Here is a 24,986-nt window from a genome sequence, read left to right as displayed (position 1 = left end):
TACAGCAAAGGAAACCATAAAAAATGAAAACACAACTCACAGACTGTGAGAAAATATTTGAAAGATGCTACTGACAAGGGATTAATTTCCAAAATATATGAAATATTAAAAAACAAATAACCCAATTTAAAAAAATGGACAGAAGACTTAAATAGACATTTCTCCAAAGGAGACATACAGATAGTCACTGGCATATGAAAAGATGCTCAATATCGCTAATTATTAGAGGAAGGCAAATTAAAACTATGATGAGATATCACTTCACACCAGTCAGAATGGCCATCATTGAGAAGTCTATGGGCTTCCCTAGTGGGTCATGTGGTAAAGAATCCACCTGCCTATGCAGGAGATACTGGTTTGATCTCTGATCTGAGAAGATCCCACATGCTGCAGAGCAAATACGCCCACGTGCCACAACATTTGAGAATGTGCTCTAGAACCTGGGAGCCACAACAACTGAGCCCACGTGCGGCATCCACTGAAGCCCGTGCATCCTAGAACCCGTGCTCGGCAGCATGAGAAGCCACCACAATGTGAAGCCTGTGCACTGTAACCAGAGAAAAGCCTGCACAGCAACAAAGACCCAGCTCAGCCATAGATAAGTGAATAAAATTATTTTTTAAAAGTCTACAAATAGTAAACGCTGAAGAGGGTATGGAGAAAAAGGAACCCTCCTACACTGTTGGTGGGAATGTAAACTGGTACAGCCACTATGGAAAACAGTATGGAGGTTTCTTGAACAACTACAGAAAGAGTTATCATGTGACCCTGCAATCCCACTGCTGGGCATGAATCTGGAGAAAACTCCAATTCAAAAACACACACGCACCCCAATCATGGAAGCAACTAACGTCCATCTACAGATGAATGGATAAAGAAGACATGATATATATACAACAGAATATTACTCAGCCACAAAAAAGAATGAACTAATGACATTTGTGGTGTTGGAAAAGACTTTTGAGAGTCCCTTGGACTGCAAGGAGATCCAAACAGTCAATCCTAAAGGAAATCAACCCTGAATATTCACTGGAAGGACTGACGCTGAAGCTGAAGCTCCAATACTTTGGCCACCTGATGTGAAGAGATGACTCACTAGAAAAGAGACCAATGCTGGGAAAGATTGAGAGCAGGAGGAGAAGGGGACGACAGAGGACGAGATGGTTGGAGGGCATCACCGACTCAATGGACATGGGTTTGAGCAAACTCCAGGAAATAGTGAAGGACCAAGAATCCTGGTGTGCTGCAGTTCATGGCACTGCAGAATTGGACACGACTGAGAGACTCAACAATGACAAAACTCCTTCCGGGTGAGCACCAGTATAGGCCCAGACACATATGAAAATGTACTATAAAAGTTTTCCAATTATCTGGTTTTCTATTCACGTTTTAGTACCTGAGGTTTTAACCTTGCTTCTTTATCTTGAAATATAGCACACCAGATTTTAATTATAGTAGCTTACAATAGCTTTATAGCATTTTAGTATCTGGCAGAGACTGTTAATGGTTCCAGTATCTGTTACCCACTTCTTTCCATCTATAACAAGACTCTAAGCTTCTACCTGTACCTGAGCATGTGACTCTCCATCTTTGTGTCCACCTACAACAGCACATGTGCGTACTACTGGAAGGACATAGACTCTATTCCAAATAAAATGGAGAGTCATCACAGGGATTTGCACAGAGGAGTGACATGATCGGGGTATTTCTGTTGTTGGCAGGGATTTATTTGCTCATCAGCAAAACCTGGTGAGTACAAGGCAAGGCATTTCTCAAATAGAACCAGATCAGAACTAAAGCTGCTTTACAGATTGAGACTAGGATGACAGAGAACTGAGTGGGTGGCCCTCCCTTCGCTTCACTCCGGTTCTTCTAAACATTTGAGTTTTACAGAAAGGGAAGGGGAATGGAAAGGGAAGGAGCCTGATGAGAGTGTTGGATCTTAGATTTATGAGACAGGATGCTATGCTGCTTCCAGAGATTTTTTTTTTTTTACTTTCTGGCAGTTGTTTTCTCATAAAACTTTGAGCTTCCTCATTGAAAAAGATTTCAAAGCTTCAGCGCATCGACTGCAATGGCCAGGAACATCTTTATTTATAACTTATGAGTAAAAACACAGGTTCAAAAAGAAATATATTTTTAAAAAAGTAGGTTCACAGAAGGCGGATGTCATTATGGAAAGATGCCCAGTTAGAACTACTTTTTAAAACATTACAGGTGCACTGATGAAAAACACAAATAGGAAATACAAAGCCACAAAATGCACTGAAAGACTGAAGTTGTGTCCAGCCAAGAGAATAATAATTTATATTGGGCACAATTTTGATTTAAACTTACTAACAATTCTGTGAACTAAGTGTGTGCTGTGATTTTGGTGGAGTTGAGGAAATGTTTGGACACAGTGGGGCTTCTAAACACTGTGCAATTTCAGCCCCAAACGTTCTAAGAGAACTTCCTTCTTGTTTAAGAGACCAAGGTTATGGACACTATCCTGTTGCCTTCCTAACTTCTTTAAAAGCAAAGATTAAAAAAAAAAAAAACAGATACATTGTTAAACCAGTAACTTTGGGTTTCCATTCCTACTTAAGGACCACTGGAAAATAATTGTATGTGTCCTTTGTGGTTCGGAGAAGACTCTTTTGAGAGTGCCTTGGACTGCAAGGAGATCCAACCAGTCAATGCTAAAGGAAATCAATCCTGAATATTCATTGGAAGGACTGATGCTGAAGCTTAAGCTCCAATACTTTGGCCACCTGATGCAAAGAGTTGACTCATTGGAAAAGACCCTGATGCTGCGAAAGATTGAAGGTGGAAGGAGAAGGGGACGACAGAGGATGAGATGGTTGGATGACGTCACCAACTCAATGGACAGGAGTTTGAGTAAGCTCCGGGAGTTGGTGATGGACAGGGAGGGCTGGCATGCTGCAGTCCATGGGGTCACAGAGAGTCGGACACGACTGAGCAACTGAACTGAACTCTGTGTTTTCTGGACCTGCTGTTAGGCTGAGTGGGAAATGTTATCCGAAAAAGTCTTATAAGCTCTTGGCTGAGCCTCTAAAAATAAGTCTTTTGCTAGAAATTAGAGGATATAAAAGCAGAAAGAAGCTCTAATAAGGACTGTATTTCAGAAACTTTTAAAAATTACGAAGAACAAAGTGCTCTAAAACTTCACTTTCAATGTATGTTTAGAATTCCTGACTGGGATTATTTACCATTCTTTTCTTCTGTCTGATGTAAAGTCTCAGGTGGTAGTTAGTCAGTTTCAGCCTCACCTCCCCATTTACTTTCTATTTGGAATTTTGAAGACGTCCAAAATTATTGAAAATTTATACCCAAAATGCTTGTTGGTATTACTATTCTGAGAATGATGTGTGTGCGTGTGTGTGTGAGAGAGAGAGAGAGAAAGAAGTGGAATAAAATGAATTATAAAGTGATTTTTTAATCCTGTTATGCCAGGTGACTTTGAGAACCAGGATACTTTCTGTGAAAAAAAGGGATATAGATATTGGGCTAAAAAAGACTAGGTAAATACCCTGTGGAGCTTTTACCACTTCTTGACGATGCTGGGACCTTAGAAATTTTTAACTGTAATTATTTCTCTCCTGTATTTAGTATTTTTATTATTATGCATTTTAATTTTAGGCCTAGAAACATGGGACAATCTAGTAGCAATAAGCATCCGTAGCATCCAGACTATGGTCTTGAAATACCAGTTTTCACTGCAAGAAATCAGGGCTGCTTGGAGAAATGGCTGATTTAAGGTTTGAGGTGGGAATGTTCAAGATGAACCAGGAGAATCTTGTCACACCAGATAGCAAAGGAATCATCAAAAACTACTGGGGTTGTGCCAAAAGGAACTGGGAAGCAATCTGCAGAGCCTTTCACTGGCTCATGATGATAAACGGAGCATCAATAAGAGTAACTGCAATGGACTGAAAGATGCTAAGTGTATTTAAATCCATGAGTTCATAATGATTTAAAAAACCAATAAATCTAATAAATCACCTTTGAAGGATGCTAACAACTATTCATTTTGCAAATGGATACATAAAGTTAGGAATCAAGCCATTTCTTCTACCTTTCCCATACAAACTATACCTCCAGATAAACAACTAGTAAGTGAAGGAAGGTTTCTCTTTATAGAAATATTTCAACAAATACACTAAGAAGAGAGAGCACTGGAAATCACCATTTTGCAACCCCTAATGAATTAAGGATTGGGTATTGAGCATCTGTGGCCGCTAACATCTGAAAGAGACAATTATGTCTTTTGATGAAGGAACACATCACCACCTGTGAAGCAGTTTTGACCAAAAAAAAAAAAGAAAAATGAAATCTGAATCTGATTAAGCTTCTGGATTTAACTACAAACTTACAGGAAACATGGAGGACAGAGGAATATGCTAAACTACACAATAGGAACACAATCAGTACAATCTCAACCCTGGAAAAAAAGAATAAATGATCTAGCTCCTTCAAAAAAGAATAAATGATCTAGCTCCTTCAACAAATAAATTGCAAGGAGTTAAAGAAAGAAGAGCTGGATAGGGAACTTATAGATGAAGAGACCTTAAAAAGTTTTTCATGCATGTGAAAATAAAGGTTAATGTGCCCTTAAGCAAGTAGCCTAGATCTTGATCCTATTTCACTTGCAATTTAAAAATAAGATTTGTGAGAAACAGCAACTTTCAAAATTTTGATATTTAGAGTCTTAAGTCATACTTAAAATCATCTCCACAACTTTAATTGTTTTGTAAAATAGTGTTTGCCACCCCCTCAAAAGCAATGGCTTACATTTAATTACAATAAAATATTTCTCAGTCATACAACAGTGATTTGGAACTTGGAACAATTCCAACTGAAATGCTGATCTTTCTTAATCCGTTCTTGGTACATATATCAAGAGCGAAAAAAAAATTTTTTGCAGAAAACAGGAGCTGGAAATAAAACATCTCAGATCACAAACTATTTTTCAAGATCCTTCACGCACCTCCAGATACTTTTCTGTAAAACTGATACCATCATCCTTCAGAAATGTTAGACCCTGAGAAGACTATGATGGGATTCATGATCTCAAAATTAGCCAAGAGACATAATATGCACATATAAATGTTAAATTCTTTAAATGTGACAGTGGGAGTTGTACTGTGGCTGAAACAGTTAGGAAAGAATTCCCAGTGGTTAGGCTTAAGTCAGGATTTTATAAGATCTGGACAAGCTGAAAAGGAGGTAAAGATGATCCTAACTGTTCTCATCTGTTCATAAAAGAGCTCTCTAAAGTACTACTGGATAAAAAAAATATCGGTTCAGCATTAAATGCAGATATTCTTAAAGGCAATAAGATTGCCTATAATTCAGTTACAGGATGAAATAGTCTGTAATTTAGTTGTTTCATTAATTCAGAAGCTTAACTGTTCTTCAATTCAACTGGCCCCAATTCAAGCAGCTTTACCATATATACAGTGATTTATTTATTTTTATTGAAAATACAAAGTAATATTAAAGAAAAGTATTTAAATAATTTAAAAATCATTCCATATCCCCTACACTAACACAGTGAATTTCAGTTCTGCATATTACTTTCCACATGCATGAAGATTTTATAGTCATAATAGTGTACATATCATTTTATATTGTTCTTACTTTACTTATCATATCACAGACATGTCCACGTTTCTACACAGTATTCTGAACAATTATTTTAATGGCAGTATAAGACTTCACTCTTTTTATTAACTCACTTTCTTCTTTGACATTTAGATTATTTCCAATTTTTTGTTATTGAAAATAATGCAGACATAAGCAACCTCATGCATTTATCTTTCTGTTTGTTTGTTATGCTTTAGGTTACAATATCAAGGAGTAAAATTTATGAGGAAAAGATATGGTCATTATTATGGCCCTTTCTATGTAGTACCATATTTATTCCCAAAGGGTTATGTCTTTTTAAAATGGCTTTTGAAATGAATGCATTAAACAGGTTCCTTCTAAAATTTAAAAATAAGTCAGAAGAATTAGGTAGTTTTACAGTTACATATTTAAGGTTAAAAATAATTATTGCCTCTTAAAAAATGATGAGTGTGGGTAGATGATCTAACAGATTTTACTAAGTTTAGATGAGTTAAGCAACGCTTCCAAACTTTTCTCAAGTTATGGCACACTTGGAAAGTGATATGGTGGGTACGATGGAGAAAATGGACAAAGATGCTTCTAGCCCAGAAGCTGCAGCCACCCAGACCACCTCAGGCAACCCCAAGAGATGTGGGATCCATGTCTAGGCACCTCTGTCACCCAAAGTACCAGTGTGCCTGGGAAGGGAAGCTCTAACTGACAGTGGGTTAAGTGACTCAATCCAGTTCACAAAATCTATAGTTAGTGGAAAATGAATTCAAATTTCTTTTCATTAATGTATTTTCTACTATATTACAATGTTCTACAAGCTTTCCAGCTCAAAGTTCAATTTCATATGCAGACACATATCTATACTTATGAACAAAGAGCATTTTCTAACATGCTTAAATTAAAGATACCTAAACTAGCAATTTACATCAAAGCTGAAAATTAAAAATAGTTCTTAGGATCAGCAGATATTCAACTACTTTCTCTGCAGTTTTTTGTATTTTCCATTCTTTTAGTTTATAAACTCTATGAATAGTAATAATCTTCTGCACAGTATCTTGTATATCTCTGTTGTCAGTAAATAATCATAACAATAAATAATACATACTATGAAGGAAAAACACTAATCTTAAGTCCATTCTAAATAATTCTAAAGGTGAAAAAAAGCTTAAGTGTTGATTTTGTAGAGGTAGAGAATATTCCTCCTTGTATTTCAAATTCCTTGCTAGCTAAGTGGAAACAATGTACACTATTACATTACAGGATCCTAAGAGACACCTCATTCCACAGAATGATTTTGACCTACACCCAGTGTTGCTGCTACCAGGAGAAAAAATTTGCTACAAAGGCATTTCACCTTTGACCAAGTGTCCAGCATTCCAAATCACCTTTGATGAGCAAAGATTACAGGTGTTCACTCTATTGATTTATTCAACTGTAAATATACAAAAGATTTTTCTTGACCATTAATCACTAGGTTGAGGTGTAGAGTGGGGGTTAGGAATAAGAATTTACCTATTACGTGCCAGGCCACAGGAACAAGTAAGAGACTCCAAACCCTACATTCTTTTCTTACTACACCATGAAACAGTGATTACTTGGTCATTTCTTTGGACTTGATCAGACATTATACACACAAACACACCCATGGGACCTCATGGCACTTGGAAGATTACCCACAATTTCCCACTTATTAAGATCTGGATCGTATTTCTCAATGCTCTGAAGATACGTCCCCTTTGAGTAGGAATAGCCCCCAGTGACGTAAATGCATCCATTCATGATGACGGCACCACACTCCATCCTCCTTTCCATCATGGGAGCGATCTCTCTCCATTCATTCTGGTCAGGGTCATAGCATTCTGCGATTGTAGTTTGTCCACCAACTAGATAGAGCTTATTTTCAAATGGAACTGAACACAATCCATATTCTATTAAAAAGAAAAAAGAAAGCACATTTTTATTAGGGTAAACAAACAGAAGAGATACCTCAGGGTAGTGATGTAATAATGCTTTACAATTTGGCTTACAAAAATAGAGTAGTTGTGACATTTTGATTCCAGCACACACTACTGCAACATGGACCCTTAAAATCCACTTCCAGTCATCAGGTTCAGATAACTAGTTCCTGCCACTGTCTTTCAGATTATCCTTAAACTGGCTTCTCAGGGTGCTGGGAAGAACTCATCCTCAGACCACTACCCTTCTGGGAACTTCCCAGCACAGGCACCTTTTCTCTATGCCTCTGTGTAAAAGGTGTAGCAGCAGAGTCCCTCTGCCATGAACATGTCCTAGGTAACTGGTGTAGGATCCTTCGGGCCTTAGCAGCTAACCTTCAGCTGGTACGTGCTGCCACAGATGCTTGCCTCTCTCATACTGCTGGTTAAGTTAAGGACACAAGAAGTTAGAGAAACACAAGCCAGTTTACTAGGGGAACTACAGTCTGTGACCTTGAGAAGCTGTGGAAGGTGCTCAAAGGCAGAAGGCTGCTGTGTGAAGTCTGTGTCCTGGAGCTGGGAGTCCACTTCTTGGGGCTGAGCCTTCCAGGCTGTTTTAATTTCTTCCATTTTATCTCCCCTTCCATATTCAAACCTGCTGGCTGTTCAAGGCACTGGGATCTCTGGCAACCTCACTTCCTCTCCCTTCTTCCCAGGGCTGTGTCTAGGATGAGGCAAGTGATGTGCCTAGAGCACAAACCATGACGAGGTGCTTCCTCTCCAAGTGACTCCTTCCGTTTTGTGCCTCAGGTGTCTCGCTTGCCTGTAGCTAGTCCCGGCCCTGTTTCTAACATCCCAGCTCTTAGCGCTCACATCTCTCCCAGCCTGGGAGTTCATTCTATGGAATGTCAACTACAGACCTGAAGGAAGAGCGGGAGTTGTCAGTGGGATGAATATTATAGCAAACAAATGAAGAGTTAGCATTCCACTCCTGAGCTGTTCCTTCTGTCTGGAAGTCTTTCTTTACATAGCTGCCTGCTTCTCATCATGCAGTTCTCATCTTACTGTCACCTCCTCACTGGGGCTTCTCCTGTCAACCAACCTGCAGGAACCAGTCAGCTGTCTCTACCACATCACCCTACTCTCATTCCCTCTGTAGCGCGTCTCACGATCTGATGTGGTTCCTGTTTACAGCCTCTCTCTTCCTTCCAGCAGTGCAGGAACCGTGTCCTGCCCAATGCCCCATCCTATTTGGAGGATGGCAAATGTGTGGCACCTTGTAAGGACTCAGTAAATGCTTGCTGGATCAATGAATGAACTGTACCTTGTACCCTCTGTGCCCAAATATGCACTCCCAATACTTCATGGGAAAAAAACTTACAAGGCCTTCTTTAGAAAGAAAGAATGCACCATCATTCTTTGATTTCCCCTGTAAGTAGGGAAGACAGGTTCTTATCAGCAAAGCTGCTGCTATTTAGGCTTCAAAGCATAAGGAAAAGTCTGCGAAGATTGGTATTTCTGCTTTGAGTCCACATGCTGATGTTCTCCAGTTTCTGACATCCAAGAATTCTCCCACTTCTGAAAACCCATTTATTCCTTTTCAGTTAAATAAATGTAGAATTTTTATAGGATTTCATCAGTTTTTGAGTACTTGTGACATATTATTTATATAAATTATGAGTCATTCTGTTAAATGGTTACTGTGAAAATTAATGATGATACAAAAATTTTATCAGTTGGTATAAATGATTCAACAGTAAGCTTAGTAGGCTATTTTTAAATTATTCAAATCTTACCAAAAAAAATCATCGTTTTGTGACTCAGGTTAAAGAAGAATCTCAATCTTTACATAGCAACAAAAATGTCCAAAATAAAGTGACCCCTGGGCTCTCTATTCTGAGTCATTGATGTATGTATCTGTTTTTGTGCCTGTACTATACTCTTTTGATTAATGCAGTTTTGTAGTATAGACTGAAGTCACTGATTCCTCCAACTCTGTTCTTTTTCAAGAGTGTTTTGGCTATTCAGGGTCTTCTGTTTTTCCATACAAATTTTAACATTATTTATTCTAGTTCTATGAAAAATACTCTTGGTGTTTTGATAGAGATTGCCCTGAATCTCTAGATTGCCTCAGGATAATGTGGTCATTTTAACCATATTAATTCTTCCAATCCATGAACACAGTATATCTTTCCATCTGTTTGCATCATCTTCAATTGTTTTCATCAGTGCTTCCGTTTGCTGAGCACAGGTCTTTACCTCCTTAGGCAAGTTTATTCCCAGCCATTTTATTTTTTGATGCAATGGTAAATGAGGTTGTTTATTTAATTTCTCTTTCATTGTTAGTGTATAGAAATGCAATAGATTTCTATATGTTAATCCTATATCCTTATGAGCAATTACTCTACAACAAAGGAGGCAAGAATATACAATGGAGAAAAAAAAAGTCTCTTCAGTAAGTGGTGTGCTGGGAAAACTGGACAGCTACATGGAAAAGAATGAAATCAGAATGTTGCCTCACACCATATACAAAAATAAACTCAAAATAGAGTAAAGACTTAAATGTAAGGCTATTTACTATAAAACTCTTAAAACATAAGCAGAACACTCTTTAACATAAATTGCATCAAGATCTTTTTCAATCCACCACTTAAAGAGTTCAGTCGCTCAGTTGTGTCCAACTCTTTGCAACCACTTAGAGTAATGAAAATAAAAACAAAAATAAACAAATGGGACCTAACTAAACTTAAAAGCTTTTGCACAGCAAAGGAAGCATAAACAAAATGAAAACACAACCCTCAGAATGGGAGAAAGTATATGCAAATGAAGCAACTGACAAAAGATTATTCTCCAAAATACACAGAGCTCATGTGACTCAATATCAAACAAACAAACAACCCAATCAAAAAAGGGCAGAAGATCTAAACAGACATTTCTCCAAAGAAGACATATGGCTAAAAAGCATATGAAAAGATGTTCATTATCACCAATTATTAGAGACATGCAAATCAAAACCACAATGCAGTATTACCCCACACTGGTCAGAATAGCTATCATCAAAAAATCTACAAACAATAAATGCTGATGAAGATGTGGAAAAAATAGAACCTTCCTATATTGTTGGTGGGAATGCAAATTGGTATAGCCACTAGGGAAAACAGTATGGAGGGTCCTTAAAAACTAATCACAGACCTACCATATCTTCCAGAAATCCCATTCCTAAGCATACATCTGGAGAAAACCATGATTTGAAAAGATACACGCACCCCAATGTTCATTGTAGCACTATTTACAATAGCCAAGACATAGAAGCAACTTAATGTCTATGGAGACATGAATGGATAAAGATGTGATATATTTATACAACAGAATATTACTCAGCCATAAAAAGGAATAAAAGAATGCAACATAGGTAGAACTAGAGATAATCGTATTAAGTGAAGGAAAGTAGACAAAGACAAATACCATGTGATATCACTTATATGTAGAATCTAAAAAAATGATACAAATGAACTTATTTACAAAATAGAAATAGACTCACAGACATAGAAAACACATATGGTTACCAAAGTAGGTAGTGTGGTGGGGAGATAATTAGGAGTTTGGGGATGAACATATACATACTACCATAGATAAAACAGGTGAACAACATGGACTTATTGTATAGCACAGGGAACTCTACTCAATACTCTGCAAATGGTCTACGTGGGGAAAGAATCTAAATGAGAGTGGAGATATACATGTATATAACTGGTTCACTGTGCTGTATACCTGAAACTAACACAGTATTGTAAATCAATTAAACTTCAATAAAAATGAACAAATAAACATTTTTTAAATGACAAAGCAAAAAACACAATAGATGAACAGATAAAAAAGATATGGTGTGTGTGTGTATAATATATATATAAAGGAATACTATTCCACAATAAAAAAAGAATGAAATTTTGCCATTGGCAACAATGGATGGATTTGGAAAGTATTAGGGCTTCCCGGGTAGCACTAACGGTAAAGAACTCTTGCCAATGCAGGTAAATGTAAGAGACGCAGGTTCGATCCCTGAGTTGGGAAGATCCCCTGGAGGCGGGTATGGCAACTCACACCAGCATTCTTGCCTGGAGAATCCCTTGGACAGAGGAGCCTGGGGGGCTATGGTCCATAGGGTCTCAGAGTCAGATAGGACTGAAGCAATTTAGCACACATGGAGAATATTACGGTAAGTGAAGCAAGGCAGACAAAGACAAATATTGCATGAATCACTTATATGTGGAATCTAAAATACATAACAAGCTAGTGGATACAACAAAAAAGAACCAGACTCACAGATCTAGAGAACAAACTGGTGGTTACCAGTGGGGAAAGGGAATGGGGGAGGAGCAAGATGGGGCGGGAGATTAAGAAAGTACCAACTATTATGTATAAAATAAATAACTAGAGGATATATTGTAAAACACAGGGGGTACAGCCAATATTTTATAATAACTATAGAGTATTAAAAATTTTTAATTATAAATCACTATTTTATACATCTAGAACTTATATTGTACATAAACTACATCTCAGTTTTTAAAAAGTATAAAAATAAAGTGATTCCTGGTATTTTTTCCCATTACCCAAATGCAACATAATGTTCTATTATAGTTGGTGGAAACCTACTCAACTGTAACTGACTTTTTTCTTATTGGTTACTCTATGAAGCTACTGAGGCTAAGGTACTGTATCTTGTTTATCGAGCTCCTAGCACTATACACAGCATTAGAAAGCACTCAGCAAATATCTGTTGGACAAACAAATGAATGAGCATTTTCAAACCCAGTATGAAAATAGCTCAGAGCTTACACACAAATGTTCACTATAAAAACATGGAGTCGATATTCAGTTTTACAAGAGTGATCGGAACAAAGCCACGCAGGCATTCAGAAACAACCATAATATTTTCAGGTATTCAATATCCACTTTAAAAAAAAATGCTTTAAAATTTTTACTTAAGATTTTTTTCTCACTGAAAAGAGCTGTAAAGCTTATCTAAAATCTAACTTCCTTATTTTGCTGGAAAGTAAGACCCAAGAGCTTAAGCTGCTGCCCAAGATTAGACAAGTAAATAAATGGCAGAGCCAAGAGAGAACATTCTCCCCACTGGACACAGCTCTCCACAGATTTTTCTTCCCTATCACTTACTGCTTCTCCTGGGTTCTTCACACATTCTTCTTTCTTTCTCAGCTCATCCTTTAACTAACGCTGTTTCTCATTTATGTGTTGTTGGTCCCAACCTCCCAAGGCATCTTATTCACCTCCACACCTGGCCATCATCTCTAAGCAAACAATGCCCAGGTCTCTGTATTTACCCACATTCTTCCTCCTACTGCAGAACCACACTTCTCTTTGCTTTCTGAACAGCACTTCTAAGTTGTGTTAGTTGTCCAGTCATGCCCAACTCTTTGCAACCCCATGGACTCTAGCCCAGCAGGCTCCTCTGTCCATGGAGTTCTCCAGGCAAGAGTACTGGAGAAGGTTGCCATTCCCTTCTCCAGGGGATCTTTCCCAATCCAGGGATTGAAACTTGATCTGCACTGCAGGCAGATTCTTTACTGTCTAAGTAACTAGTTCTTGACATTTCACTCAAAACTGAGCTTGTCATCCCTCCACTTCTCCCCTCCCATTGGTTGCTACTTCAATGCTGCCAGTCAATGAGCCAGACAGTCTTGCCCTTATCTCCAATGTCCAATCACCCAAGGGGGGTGATCACTACCATTCAATCAATGGTGAACCAGTACTATTCCTCACACCTGCCTGTTTTCCACTCCTACCACTGCAGGCTCTCAGTATTTCTCACCTGGCCTATTACAGCTTTAGTAGGCCTCCCTGCCATCTTTCTCCCAGTCTACTCTCAAAGGAACTCTTTTCTTAAAACTAAAACTGACAGTGCAGCGTTCTCTTGCTCTGAAACTTTGGTAGTTCTCTATTTTTAAAGTTTATGGAGGCCACTCAAAGCCCTCCGTGACATGATTTTCAAATGCACTTTGTCACTCAGTCTCTCATTCTTCCCTCTTGCGCCTCACTCACACTTCTACTCCCAAGAACCGGAGTAAACCTGGAATCTTCCCATCAGTGTTCCTTCTTTGGCTAACTTGCTGCCAGAAAGCCTAACTCATAACAACCTGCTCCTGGAAGCCTTGGAAGATTGTCAGATTCCCCTTAATCAGACTGACGCTCTCTCTACCCTCAATCTCAATAGCCTATTTGTAAGACTGTCTTGTGTTCCTGTTACGTATGTGTATTTACTACTATATTCTGACTTTCTGTGGCAGTAAAATTAATCATCTTTAATGTCTCACGTAATAATTATCAATAGAATGGTATCTTTCCCAAGGTAGTGAAGTGAAGTGAAGTGAAGTCACTCAGTCGTGTCCGACTCTTTGCGACCCCATGGACTGTAGCCCGCTCAGGCTCCTCTGTCCATGGGATTCTCCAGGCAAGAATACTGGAGTGGGTGGCCATTTCCTTCTCCAGGGGATCTTCCCGACCCAGGGATCAAACCTGGGTCTCCTGCATTGCAGGCAGACGCTTTATCCTCTGAGCCACCAGGGAATGTTATCTTGAATTTGATGGAATTATACTCCCCTGTCTTTCAACTATACAAAGCAATCACACTTAAAATCATTAAGAAAAAAGATAACATTTATGTTACCTTATAAAAATAATAACAGTCATTTAGTTGCAGTCTAAGCTACATATCTATAAGGTAGACTCATGACTGACATTTTACAGTCCTCAGGAGGTACTCCTAAAATGTATAGGAAGCATGTTGTTGTTCAGTTACTAAATCAACGTCTGACTCTTTTGTGACCCCATAGTCCTCCTCTGTCCATGAGATTTCCCAGTCAAGAATACTGGGGTGGATTGCCATTTCCTTCTCCTGGAGATCTTCCCAACCCAGGGATCAAACTGCGTCTCCTACATTGGCAGGCAGATTCTTTACCACTGAGCCACCTGGGAAGCCCCATAGGAAGCATAAGTTGCTATAATTCAGAGGATGTAGATCCAAACGCTTCCCAGGGCCAAGGAGATAACAGATTAGCCAAATGAAGCAGGCTAGGGGTAAGAAATACAGCAGCCTCCCCGCAAGGTCCATGATGTGATAAGCATGGAATAGACTGCGGTGAAATGGAAGCCTCATCTGAAGGGAACAGCCACTACCTGGCCCCAGTGATTGCTGCCAGGAAGGAATAGATCCAAGGTTGACAGATCTTGCAATTTTCCTAAAGGCCAGAAATAATGATTTTTATTTGAAATCTCCTAAATTTTAAATATTGATAACAAGCCAGTTAAAAAATATTTTGAACACTGTGAGAGCCAAACAGAAGATATACAACATAGGTGGTAATATGATATCTTCATTTCTCATTTTATGTTCAACATGAATAAATGCTCCATGTGGAATTCTATGTTCCCAGGGATTGATACTGTAATTTAATATTCATTTCTGACTGATTTTTCAATTTGCCATGGCTTTACATCCTTTAGCTTAAGTCTTACTAAGCCACCTGGAGTGGCTCTCCATCAGTCAACAAGCCATATCCAGTTTAAGTGTGTTATAGAAGATTTATTTTTAAAGGAATCCATTTATGAAATATAAATTAAGCTTCTAATTTAGACAACTGCCCTCTGATTTGTTGATCTGACCTTTCATATGTTGGATTTTCTTTGTAAAGATAAGTCAGAATAATATCTAACTTATAAGGTTAACATGAGGATTAAATGAAGTAACAGTGTAGTTGTGCAGAGCATGGGCTCCCAGCCAGGCTGCCTGGATCTGAAACTCACTACAGCCTGAGCTAGCTGACCATGGGCAACCTATTCACTGTCTGTGTGCCTCAGTGACCTATAAAACAGTAGTAGTATCTAGTTCACAGGAATGCTGTGGCTCAGATGATAAGGAATCTGCCTGCAATGCAGGAGACCTGGGTTTGAGCCCTGGGTTGGGAAGAGCCCCTGGAGAGGGCATGGCAACCCACTCCAGTATTCTTGCCTGGAGACTCCCATGGACAGAGGAGCGTGATGGGCTACAGTCCGCGGGTTTGCAAAGAGTTGGACATGACTCAGTGATTAACACTTTCACTGGATCAATACATGTGAAAGTACCGGAAAAGTTAGTGCCTGGCACATACTTGGGCTTCCCTGGTGGCTCAGAGGGTAAAGTATCTAATTTTAGCTATTACAGGCATACCTTAAAGAAACTGAAGTTCAGTCAGAACATACTAATAAAGTGAGCATCGCAATAAAGGGTCCACATGTATTTTTTGGTTTCCCAGGGCATAAAAAGTTATGGTTACACTATACTGTAGTCTATTAAGCGTGCAATAGCGTAATGTTTTATGTCTAGAAAAACAATAAATGTATGTTAATTTTTAAATATTTTATTGCTAAAAATGCCAATTCAATTAGAATAGAATATCAAAGACTGCTGATCAAAGATCACCAGAACAAATATAATAATTACGGAAAAGTTTGAAAACATTGAGAGAATTACCAAAATGTGACAGGACACGGTGAGCAAAGGCTGCTGGGAAAACGGTACTGGCAGAACTCTCAAGGCAGGGTTGCCACAGACCTTCGGTGTGTACAAAATGCAGTATCTACAAGGCACACAAAAACAAGGCGTGCCTGTATTCAATATGATGTTATCCTCTACTATAATTTCACTAGTTATCACAGAAAGTTGTGGGGATTCTAGGATAATATATTTGAACTACTAGGAGATGGATCACTACCTCCATGATGTCTTCAAGAGCCAGGACAGCGTCTGGCTGATTGTTGCGAAAGTCCTCCTGTACATGGAGACACAGCCCCAGATTCAGGTGTGCTCGCCCTCAGCTGTGCGGTGACACATACCATGCACGGTCGAACCAGCTGCCTTGGTTAAGAGCAGGAGAGCTTGCTCCCTTCCAGAGAGGCAGACCACTTACTGGTTATGCCACAGGTTAATGCACTCAAACTTCCTGACTTTGAATCCTGAACCACCACCACTTCCAAACCGTGACCTTGGCAAAGCTACTTACCCCTTCTAAGCCTCCATTTTCAACTATGTGAAACAGGTAAACAATACCAACTCACAGGGTTGTAGTCAGAATTCAAGGTAGTATTTCATGCCAAGTGCTTAGGCAGCACTTGACCTATGGAGAGTGCTCAAGAAGGTTAGCTATTACTATTATTCTCAGATGGGTCAAGCTTGTGAATTTCGATTATGCTCTCCAGTGACTGACGTAGCAGCCTGATGCCATATGGAAAATGATTCAAAGTAGTATAGTGATACGGTGACATGAAACTTTCCTAACGAAAAGAATCTTAATCAGATGGTATAACTGTAACAAGTTTATGCTTTCCCCTGAGCCTTACCCAAAGAGACAAGCCAAAGAACAAAGGACACCACAGAAGGCAGGCCATTCTTTGTGGGCAGACAAGATCCTGTGATGACTGTTAAGGCCAACAGAGAGCCCTGCACATCACAGGAGTAAGTGCTTCACACCTATTGAAACCCAGAAAGAACATGCTTCTTTAAAAAAAAAATCATCTCCTAAAAGGAATTAACAGATATCCTTTCCAACTATATGACAGACTAGTGTTTTTACCTGTCCATAAAAATTCTGTTTTCTGTAACGCATGTAGTAAATGGAAAAAAGCATACCACTAAGGAATAGGAAATGGAAGAAAAGGAGCTTTGTTAATAAAATTTTTTAAAGAACTAATACTTTTAACCACACAGGCTTAAAATATCTGTCATGTAAAGACATCAGGGAAAGTATCTGTAGATGTCCTTGAATTGGAATAAGTTAATTGTGATTGTTGTCAGATGAACATGTGACTATTTGGGGCCTTTTAATTATACCCAAGTGTAGTCTACTATAAATTCAGCACTGTCTGCTGCTGCTGCTGCTAAGTCGCTTCAGTCGTGTCCAGCTCTGTGAGACCCCATAGACGGCAGCCCACCAGGCTCCCCCGTCCCTGGGATTCTCCAGGCAAGAACACCGGAGTGGGTCGCCATTTCCTTCTCCAATGCAGGAAAGTGAAAAGGGAAAGCGAAGTCACTCAGTCGCGTCCGACTCCCGGCGACCCCAGGGACTGCAGCCCACCAGGCTCCCCCGTCTATTTCCAGCATATTCTTAGCATCTTTTATGCTGATAAGCGGCCTCAGAACATGTGCTATTTGAGACAGTAATTTGTTACCTGGATGTGGGCTGGAGGTGATGAGGCTCCATTCATTGATATCTGAATTGTAGCTCTGGACCTTGTCATAGGTGCAGCTGCCTCTGTATCCGCAGTGGCCGCCAATGACGTAGATAACTTCGTGTAAGACACAAGCAGTAGCATTTCCCACGCCTGTGTGTTAAATTGAAATCACATCTTCACATTGGTCTTTTGGTTTTGCAATGAATATTGGACTAAGTTTATTATTGCTTTTGTTAATATGGACATTAGACACAAGGCATTATCCTAGGAGTTATGAAGGATAGAAAAAAAAAATTTTTAAGGCTTCCTCAGTTTTTTTTGTAAGGGAGAGGTGAGACATTAATACAAATAATTAAAATGCAGGGTAGAGAACTCCTGTGAGTGTTCAGAGCAAGGAGACCTTGCTTTGTCTAGGGGAATCACGGCAGAATTTGACCTGGGCCTTGGTAGGTAGCCTTTGGCAGGTAGAGGTAAGAGAAAGCCATCCGAAGAGGAGGGAAAGGGGAACATAAAGACTCATTGGGCAATGTCATGTAGCCCGGATTGATTCCCAGCACTTGAGCAGGCAGGTGGCACTCCTGGGGCTGTCGTGTGGGAATTCAAGCGGACGTGGTAAATTGAAGCTGACACGGCAAAAGATCCTCATGCCTGACTAAGAAACATACAATTAATTCAGCAGGGCATTTTAAACAGACGAAGAGAGGGACTACAGAAATAGAAGGGCAAGAGTCAGAAAGAGAGAGGTATTGGCCCAGGTGCAAAGTACCGAGGGTCTGACTTAGACTGGGCCTTGAGTACGGGGGAAGGATACCCAGGTAAGAGACACAGAGGAACAGATGGGCCTCAAAGACTGACTGCGTCTAAGACTCATTCTGAGGTCCTGAGCGCCGAAAACTGGGCAACACCGATGCCACAGAAAAATAAAGAGGAAGTGGATTTATCAGGGGAAGAAGACATGAGGAAGAAAAAAGTGCAAAGAAAGTGCTCAGTCATGTCCAACTCTTTGCGACCCCATGGACTTGTAGCCTACCAGGCTCCTCCGTCCATGGGATTCTCCAGGCAAGAGTGCTGGGTTGCCATTTCCTTCTCCAAGGGAGAAGGATGAGGAGGCTCATTTCAGTTGAAAACATCAGGTTAGTCTTTTAAGCAACATTTTACATAGCCCATTCTGTGCAAGGTGCAGTTCAATCTCCCTGTACATTTCTACTCCAAAACAAAAGTGAGTTTGTAAGCAACGCAGTTATGATGAAAAAAGTTAGGATTTTCTAAACAGCCAAGTATTTGTTTTTAACGAATCTTTTTGGCTGTACCGAGTCCCACATGGGATCTCAGTTCCCCCACTAGGTACTGAACCCGCCTCCCGTGCCCTGGAAGCTTGGAGTCTTAACCGCTGGACTGCCAGGGAAGTCCTAAACAGTCAAGTATTTATTTCTTCTCTGTACATGACTAAACTAAAAAAGGAAATGAATTTGAAATTTGACTCTGCCCAATTTCGGTGCTCCTGACTGGGGAAAGCTGCTAGTTCACTTCGTGACTACAAAGTAAAACAAATTGGGGAACATAGTGCTATTCTTCCTAGAGACAAATGGGAAACAAAGTTCAGCGTGAGTCCACCCATCAGAACCAGCACTTGCGAAAAGTACACATAACGGACAAAAGTGTTACCCTTCCCGGGGATGGTCAGATATAATCAAGAATCAAAATTTAAGTTAAAAAATATAAAACTCTGGAATTTCAGACCCAGCTAGGAGGTCGGGGAGGACTTCAGTGTAAGAGGGTCTTCCATTCCACTCAAGGCTAAGGTGAGAACACTTGGAGGCTTTCTTTATGGTGTAGACGCCCTTGCTGCATATTTCTTTCCAGAAACATTGTTTCAAATACAGTTTAACAACATTTCATAAAGTAATACATTTCAACCCTCAAAGAAATATACTCGAAACTACAAAACCACTGAATCTGTGATCTTATCATTAAGAAGCAGAGGCAGAAATATAGCCAGGTTTACAACAGCTGCTAAAATATCTGAACTTTCTTTGTTTCTTTCATAGGGAAGGAGTTAGGATATTGAGAGCCACTCTAGGGAGGGGAATTAGTAAATGGGGGAGTCAAGGTCCGGCAGAGTGAAGACCAGAGCAGCAACAGCACTGAGCTTGAAACCACTTCTCCCATCCTGCCAACTACTGCGGAAACTTTGGGCATGTAGGAGAGAGGTTGTAATTGAATATGAAAGATATTTCTGCCCTACAAAGCTGACACGTTCTTCTATAAGGATGGTCATGACAGGACTTCCCTAGTGGTCCAGTGGTTAAGACTCTGCGTTCCCAGTGCAGGGACACAGGTTCAATCCTTGGTCAGGGAACTAGATCCCAGTGCTGCAATAAAGGTCAAAGATTCCACGTGCCACAACTACGACCCAGCACAGCCAAATAAATAAACATTTTAAAGTGTTCATGACCATCATGCCTAACCCTTACTGAGTGCTTACTCTGTGCCTGTCACTGTTCTAAGTGATTCACATGCCTAAATTAAATTAATCCTCTCAAACCCTAAACCATGTAATGTTGTCACCCCCATTGTACAGATGGCAAGACTGGGGCACAGGGAGATTAAACCATTTGCCTAAGCTCACCAGCAAGTAAGTGAGAGGTTAAGATTTAGACCCAGGCAGCTTGGCCTCAGAAGCAGTGTGCCTGGTCACAAGACCATTTTGTGTCTCAGGCTTCCTGTTCCCATCCAAGGATCACACTGGGTCAGATCCCCAGGCCAGGTCAGATTCCCACACCCTCGCTAGCATTAAAAAAGAAACAGGAAGGCCTGGGAAGAAACATCTGGGATAAAATGACTCGAATTTAGTTACAACCTACCAGTTTGTGTGCAACTCCCCGGCACCAATGAATATATGTAATGAAATAAATGAGATTACAGCTTAACTTTTCTTCCAGTAGGAGGGAACAACAAAAAGGCTAATCTGGTACCAAACACAGCAAAAAATACAGTGTCTATCAGACAAATACTGAGACCCAATTGTGTGCATGGCTGTGTGGGCTGCGTGCAGGAGACAGGGGATCTGCCCCTCTCCTCTACCCTCTAAGATATGACTGGAATACAAAGAGCAGAGGCTATGTGTCCTCTAGTTTTTGAAAGAATGTAATTTGTTACACCCTACAGGGACCAAACCTTTCAAAGTTTTAATGAAAGACCTTTTAAAAGACAGATGATCAAATGAGAAAAAAAAAAAGTGAATATTTAAAAGCAAGACTCAAAAAGCTTTGATTTCAAGAGCAAGCAAAAAAAAATAATAATAATAAATATACATGAATAAAACTACCCAGCTTTTTCTCTTCATTTAGCCTTTGATTTAAATATAAATTCTTCACTGAAAGCAAGATGTAGATTCAAAACAGGCTCTAGGGTAGGTATAATGAATTAGACTGTTTTCTTATATAAATAACATTTCTTTTCCAGCCTGGATAGCATACTCTGACCAAATAACTCTCAGTCAAGTTGAGGACTGCTATATTATATTTTTACTCATAACATTCTAGGTAGCATTATTTGATTTGTATAATCCAACTATAGCTCCAAGGTAGCATTCCAAAGTGATAAATTTTTTATAACGTTATCTGTGAGAGACCCTTTGTCTAATCTCAAACACCTAAAAAATACAGAATAAACACAGTCTGCACTTACCTTTAATCATGTTTGCAATAGGAATCCACTTCTCTTTCAATGGATCATAGAACTCAGCCTCTTCTGCTGGAGCCCCTTTTCTGTAACCACCTAAAGCATAGACACAGCCACCCAAGGTGACTGCACAGTGGTAATACCTGGCATTGAGCATTGGCAAACCTTCTGTCCATTCATCACCTTCACTGTTATAGATCCACACTGTATCAAGAGCTTCAATGTTATCAGTTCTGTAACCCCCGGTTACATAAATATTGGGTCCCAAACATGTAACACCATAGCTCTCCCTAGTATAATCTGGTATTTCTGCCCCTTGGATCCAAACATTTGTCAAAGGATCCCATATGTGTACCTCTGATAAAGGGTGCCAGTAATAGCCTCCAATGATATACATTGTGGCTGTGGATCGCTGAGAAATCTCTTTATGCATGGGATTCAAAGCATTGTATATTAGAGATCGGATCTTATTTTCAGTTAATAGGCAGCTTCTTTGAAGGCCTAAAGCTGTTTTTAAATACACTGGATCTATATCTATGTTGATATAGCTTAATAGATTATATAGGCATTCAATTCGATTTTCTACATCATGAGCAGTCCACTTAATAACTGGCTCTATGACAGCTTCTTCTTTCCAAACACTGAGATTCTTCCTGGACAAGATAAAGAGAAACTTTTCAAGGCTGATTTCCAGAAATTCTTCTTGTTGCCATACTTCCTTAAACCTTGAGCACAGAATTCTTCGAGATTCCTTCTCTAGTTCCGGACACACATGAAATTCTGCAAAGGAGTGCATTCCAATACAATTATCAATATCCAAGTGCCTTACCAAAAACTGCTCACATGCTTTCTTCACTGAAAGGAACTGTAGCAGATCAGCTGCTTCAAGCAGGCTTTGAACATTTCTTTTAGTTATCTCAATTTGGGAAGTGTACGCATAATTTACAAGGCCTTCCAAGATATCATGGTGGATGCCAGAGATCTTTATTTTATTTTTAAATTTTTCTTTCATGTCAGCCGTGAACATTGCCTTAAAATAATTGCTGCAAGCAGCTAAAACAGCTCGGTGACAACGGAAGATTATGCCTGAAGGACACTGAAGGGTAATATCAGTAAATAATCCATCCAAGTAAAATGTTCTGAATGCATCCAGAAAATCCACTGGATGCGTGGTATCCTTGAAAAGGTAAATATAATCTTCTTGTCCTTTTAGAGCCATGGCTGCAATAAACATGAAACAAACGTGTTTTCAATTTTGCATATTATCCCAGATAATCAGCGCCCAATATTCCTGTCATTACAATGATTGATTAACATCGAATATACAAAACTAGATAGACTAAGTTTAGCAGTCTAAGTCACAAATGCAAAACGTGGATAGACTATTTCATAATTTATATGGCCGTCAATTTAATTTCAGGGTAGCTCGTAGTCTGATATGAGGCCCCCGGATTGTTCATTGATCCTCTCAAGAAGAGATATTCACCCAATCTCTTCAATCTGCCCCGAGTTAGCGGTCCTAGAGAGACCTCACATTTGACAATCCAAGCGTCCAAGAGATCACCTCACTCGAGGCTGGACCTTGGCCGGCCCCAATTCAACCTTTTCCCCGAGCTCCGTCTTCCTTTCAAGTCGCATCGATTGCCAGGAAAGGGACGACAGAAATATAACTGATTAGAAGAAATCTCGGAAAAGGGAAACCCTGCGCCTCTCTGCTCAAGGAAGGACAGAAAGGAAAGCGGCCGGACGGCGGCCCCTCTATCCCCGCGCCAGCTCCGCGGACTGCCGCAGGGGTTTCCGCGCGCCGCGCGCCTGGGCCCGGAGCCGGCGTTCCCGCCCGGGGACCGCCCCGCCCGGGGGCCGGCGCGGGGACTCGCTTCGAGGGCGCCGCGTGCCGTCCACTGGGCCGGGTGCCGCGTCCCTCTGGGCCGGGCCGCGGCACAGGTGTGGGGAGGGCGTCGCGGACGGCCCCGCGCCCGGCCCGGCCCGCCGCCCGCGCGGCCATTGTCTCCGCGCCTCTGCCGCAGGCGGGCTCGGAAGGCGGCGTGGCCTCGCTCCCCGCTCCCGGCCCCGCTCGCTCCCCGCCGGCTGGCCTCGGGCGGCGGGTCCGTTCCGCACCTACCTCCGGCAGTGGCTCCGGGACGCGGTGCGGACCTGCGGGCTAGCGGCGAGCGGGGGCGGGGGCGCCTCCGGACCCTCTGACCATCTTTGGAAGAGGCGCGGCGGAGGCTGCCTGCTAGCGCAGCTCCAGCCCACAAGCGGCTCCTATTTTGGTGCCCCGGCTGCTCCCCGCCTCCAACCGAACAGCCCCCCACGCGGCTGGGGCGCGGGGCCACTCGCGGGAACTCACGGGTGGCGGGGCCGCGCTGCGGGCAGGAGCGGGGTGGGCGCGCGGGCGCGCGGCTGCACTCCTACTCGAGAATCCCCCTGCAGCAGGTGGGAAGGCTTCTCCGAGGAGACCGCCCGGGCTACTTTTCCCTCTTAGACCTGTCTCCCTAGCCCCACCCCCCCACGCAGACACTCCCGAGAGTTTTCTCTCTGGACAAACTCTCTAAGTCCTGAATTAGAACCAGATATAGGGATTGGGGACCTCCTTTCTCCCTCCTGCAGTCGCTCTCCCCAGCCCAGGACCTAATTGTGGAGTGGGATTGCGGGTGCATGTTGGAGAGAATGCAACAAAGCTGAAGGTCTGGGGTTCATTTTGAGGTTACCTTCCAAATGCCAGAAGTAGGGGCTATTTTCCCATGTACTCCATCCCACCCTTAGGAGAGTACTCTGGAGCCCCGGGGACTAATTTGCTCAGTGTGGGTTAACTTGGAGCTTTGAGAAACACTGAAAGCAGCCAGGGCCAAAGATTCAGTTTCCAGTATTTAGAGTAGCTGGAAGGAGCAGCCTCCAGTCTTTCTTCTGGTGGCAGCCAGTCCAATCACGTAAAGGTGTTTATATGCTATACCAGAAAGTTCATTTTCTTGTTCCAACAAAACCTAATATCAAATATTTCCATTTATTCATTCATTTGCAAGACTGTATTGAGTGCCTGCTTAGGCATAGGCACTGGTTAACAATGTAGTGAAAGATGGTCCATAACTTTCATGGAATTTACAGTGTAGTCCATTGCTTCAAGGCAAATAGATGGAGAAACAATGGAAACAGTGACAGACCATTTTCTCAGGCTCCAAAATCACTGTGGACGGTGACTGCAGCCATGAAATTAAGACAGTTGCTTCTTGGAAGAAAAGCTATAACAAACCTAGACTGTGTTAAAAAGCAGAGACATCACTTTGCCAACAAAGGTCCATCTAGTCAAAGCTGTGGTTTTTCCAGCAGTCATGTACAGATGTGAGAGTTGGACCATAAAGAAGGTTGAATGCAGAAGAACTGATGCCTTTGAACTGTGGTGCTGGAGAAGACTCTTGAGAGTCCCTTGGACTTCGAGGAGATCAAATCAGTCAGTCCTAAAGGAAATCAGTCCTGAATATTCATTGGAAGGACTGCTGCCAGAGCTGAAGCTCCAGCCAC

General features: G+C 41.0%; 1 protein-coding gene across 3 annotated transcripts; it reads right to left on the bottom strand.

The window, feature by feature from the left end:
* Positions 1–4,722: 4,722 nt before the first annotated feature.
* KLHL23 (kelch like family member 23) lies at positions 4,723–23,928 on the bottom strand. Of its 3 annotated transcripts, none has more exons than XM_040229294.1 (4): positions 23,590–23,928; positions 21,474–22,688; positions 17,781–17,933; positions 5,690–7,550 (listed from the first exon to the last, which is right to left on the bottom strand). In XM_040229294.1, the coding sequence occupies exons 2-4, from the start codon at positions 22,684–22,686 to the stop codon at positions 7,240–7,242; spliced, it is 1,677 nt and encodes a 558-aa protein (XP_040085228.1). In that variant the 5' UTR covers positions 22,687–22,688; positions 23,590–23,928; the 3' UTR covers positions 5,690–7,239. The 3 variants fall into 3 exon arrangements, with proteins under 3 accessions (XP_040085227.1, XP_040085228.1, XP_040085229.1); XM_040229295.1 differs by lacking the exon at positions 23,590–23,928 and adding an exon at positions 23,002–23,219; XM_040229293.1 differs by lacking the exon at positions 23,590–23,928 and having other exon boundaries at positions 4,723–7,550; positions 21,474–22,973.
* Between the last annotated feature and the right edge of the window lie 1,058 nt (positions 23,929–24,986).

Source organism: Oryx dammah, unplaced genomic scaffold (genome assembly GCF_014754425.2).
Source record: "Oryx dammah isolate SB20612 unplaced genomic scaffold, SCBI_Odam_1.1 HiC_scaffold_27, whole genome shotgun sequence".
Classification (NCBI taxonomy): Eukaryota; Metazoa; Chordata; class Mammalia; order Artiodactyla; family Bovidae; genus Oryx; species Oryx dammah.
This window is presented reverse-complemented; position numbering and strand designations above follow the sequence as displayed.

Excerpts from the sequence above, each read along its gene's own strand:
- KLHL23 (XM_040229293.1), bottom strand. The coding sequence starts at position 22,701 with ATGTTTATTGCAGCCATGGCTCTAAAAGGACAAGAAGATTATATTTAC. Across the intron at positions 17,934-21,473 it reads TATTGCAAACATGATTAAAG|GCGTGGGAAATGCTACTGCT; the intron begins GTAAGTGCAGAC and ends TTTAACACACAG. Across the intron at positions 7,551-17,780 it reads CACCTCCAGCCCACATCCAG|AATATGGATTGTGTTCAGTT; the intron begins GTAACAAATTAC and ends TCTTTTTAATAG.